General features: G+C 39.7%; 1 protein-coding gene across 1 annotated transcript in view; it reads right to left on the bottom strand.

The window, feature by feature from the left end:
- Window positions 1–2,753, bottom strand: part of LOC109466320 — a 26,006-nt gene extending 23,253 nt beyond the window's left edge. Inside the window, exons 1-4 of the mRNA XM_019764037.1 lie at window positions 2,748–2,753; window positions 2,152–2,222; window positions 1,626–1,750; window positions 10–14 (exon numbers count right to left, since the gene is read on the bottom strand). Of these exons, the coding sequence (XP_019619596.1) occupies window positions 10–14; window positions 1,626–1,750; window positions 2,152–2,222; window positions 2,748–2,753 (207 nt within the window). The remainder of the gene's footprint in view (window positions 1–9; window positions 15–1,625; window positions 1,751–2,151; window positions 2,223–2,747) is intronic.
- Between the last annotated feature and the right edge of the window lie 21 nt (window positions 2,754–2,774).

Consider the following 2,774-nt stretch of genomic DNA (forward strand, 5'->3'; position numbering starts at 1 on the left):
CGGTGATACCAGTTCTGCAACCAATCATGGGTAGGGAGAACAGAAGTGGCACAGTGGTAACAGTCTGCGTTGTAAGACCTTAGGAATACCTTTGTGAGTGCTGGTTTCTCAGCCTTGATATTGTAAAAAACATTTTCCAGTATAGATGCCACTGAGCTCCAGTCCTGTCGGCAATTGTCGACGACGTGAACAAAACACTCTACAGCATGTTCTCCATCATGTTCCTTGGTTATCACCGCTGTCACGTGCCAGCTCTTACCGCGTTTGCCAAAAAGGTTTTTCCAGAAAAGTATTAATTGGAACTTGGAAGGAATAGAATGGTGTAATCTGTCTTACGATCTTGCTAAACTTTCAGCACCCAGCTATCAAAGCATGTTACATGACTAGTGTCCTCCTAACCCCCATACAGAGCCTCTGATCATTGAGGCCTTCCTAGATAATAGCTATTAATGCCACTGTATTTCAATAATCAATCCAGCAAAAAATAGTATCGACAATTGGGAAAAAATATGTACAAATTGAACATAATTCTATTTCAAGCATCCCCAAATTACCCATGCAGAGCCCACATGACTTCCTTTGCATTGTGGTAGTATTCATATTGCATCTGCATAGTTTTTATTCAGTTGGGTAAAGATCCGGCTAAATCTTTCTGTGCAATCACATGTCATTGCTTCTTGAACCATTTTTTAAAAAAACGAAAAATCCCCCAAAAGACCCTCCTCCCACGACTCCCAGTATGTGTGTCCCACGTCAATGACAATGTTTTTTACTAAGTAGATGGTCCTCTATCCAGAAAAAGTAAAAGTGTTCACCAAAGCCACTGTGAGTCGGAGTTAATGCCTCATAAAAATGACTAAAATTTAAAGATGCAAAAATTCTGCTTTTAATGGTTCTTTCAACCCCCATGTACACCCTTTAAACATCAATGCCCAAGTCTCAAATTTTGTTATGAAAGACGTAAGACATAGGTATATATGGAAATCAAACAGCACTATTGTTTTCCCTGATAGAAATTGCGGGGCAGCGATCGTAATTTTCATAATTTTGATACGAAATATGGGGGATTTTGAGGGTCTCCAAGGGGGTCTCCAGAACTCTGATACAAAACACACCCAGGGAGTTTTAATCATATGGCTGTTAATACTTCCCCATACCTATCCCACATACAAAATATGAGCGGATTTGGCTGACCCCCATGTTCCGGCCATTGCCTGGTTTTCTCATGCAATGACTCTTAACTTAAAGAAGACATTCAGTGATTCCTTCACATCTTTTAATCACTTTTGCCTCTTTGTCGAGGGTCGTAAGGTTGGAACCTACTCAAAGAAGGGTATTGGACTGCTTTCCGAAGAAATTAAAAACAATGGGATCGTGTGGTGTAGCGGCAGAGTGCTCGACTCGGAACCTAGAGGTCCCGGGTTCGAGTCCTGACATGCCACCGATCCTGTGCCCTTAACTCAAGTAAAAATGAGTATTGCACTGTCCTGTAATCGTACTCTGTGTTGGTGGCGGCATAAGATAAGTTGATATAACTTTAGTGTGCCGTCGCCACGTTTGGTCATGAAATGTTGGAATAAAAAAAATTGAAAACAATCAGGAGGATAATTATTTATCATACTTACTATTCAGCTGTGCCGCTTCCTGCGTAGTGAGGCCGTACACAGGCGGACTGTGCCACATCATGGTCATGTACAAGAGAAGGAAGACTTTGCTGTAAGTCCAGGCTCCCATGTTGAACGGTGTTCGTCTAAGATGAAGAAACAATGTCAAGGAAGTGTTTTAATAATTTTGTTGACAAGTCTCCAACATACAGAATCATGAAAAAAAGGATATAAACTTTTAAGATACCATACCTTTTTAAGAAAATGTTTCATAGGTTGTCATGCTGTTATGTGTTCTACACTACCAAAATTCTATTTCTTTTTTTTTCTTTTTTTTTTCTAATGTTGAGAAATATCCTCTTGCCAGGGGGATTTTCAAGAAAATTCAAGAAACATTCTTTAAAGACTTTGTACAAAGAAAAACAAGAAAAAGCATTTTTGGTAGTGACTGTAGGCATTTATATTTCATCAAATCAATATTGAATTCCGTAGGGATATCCTTTCCGTATACATTTAAAGATAAATATCACAAGTTGCCAGGACCTACCCTGAGGGCGAGTGCTTCTCAGCGTGGACGGAGCGCCGACAGAGCCCCACAGAACCTTCTGGCGATCTGGCCTTCAGCGTAAAAAAACAAATTACATATCTGTCATAATTGTATTACACAAACACAAGGGTGGTAATTTCCACAGCTCCTTTAGTGTCGTGTAGTAACAATACGTTCATTACGACTCTGTTTACTAGAAAATAATTTACTCACAGAGGGGGCAGCATATTTGCGTCAACTACATTTAACGCCAAGCAACCTTTTGTTCAAGTCCTTGAACACATCCTAAATTCAATTATGACATTTGTAGTAATGGAGGAGTTTCAGCCTCTACTCAAGACATCCTGGATTTGGACCTGGGTGTTGTGCCTTTGCCTCAACATTTATACAAATTGCCCTCAACAATTTTTTACACATTTACACAAATTTACCACTTAAAAAACTAAACAGTGTTTACTGTAGAACTGGGAGATATCGCTCAAGTGCAATACCACACATAGTACTCCAAAAAGCAGTTACTCAAGCAAGTAGATATGATTTTGAGTAACTGCTTGAGTAACTGCTTTTTGGCGTATCGTATTACCTGGATGTCTAACCTTCATCGACGCAAACATAGTACTGTC

This window comes from Branchiostoma belcheri, unplaced genomic scaffold, assembly GCF_001625305.1.
Source record: "Branchiostoma belcheri isolate BF01 breed outbred unplaced genomic scaffold, Haploidv18h27 scaffold163, whole genome shotgun sequence".
Classification (NCBI taxonomy): Eukaryota; Metazoa; Chordata; class Leptocardii; order Amphioxiformes; family Branchiostomatidae; genus Branchiostoma; species Branchiostoma belcheri.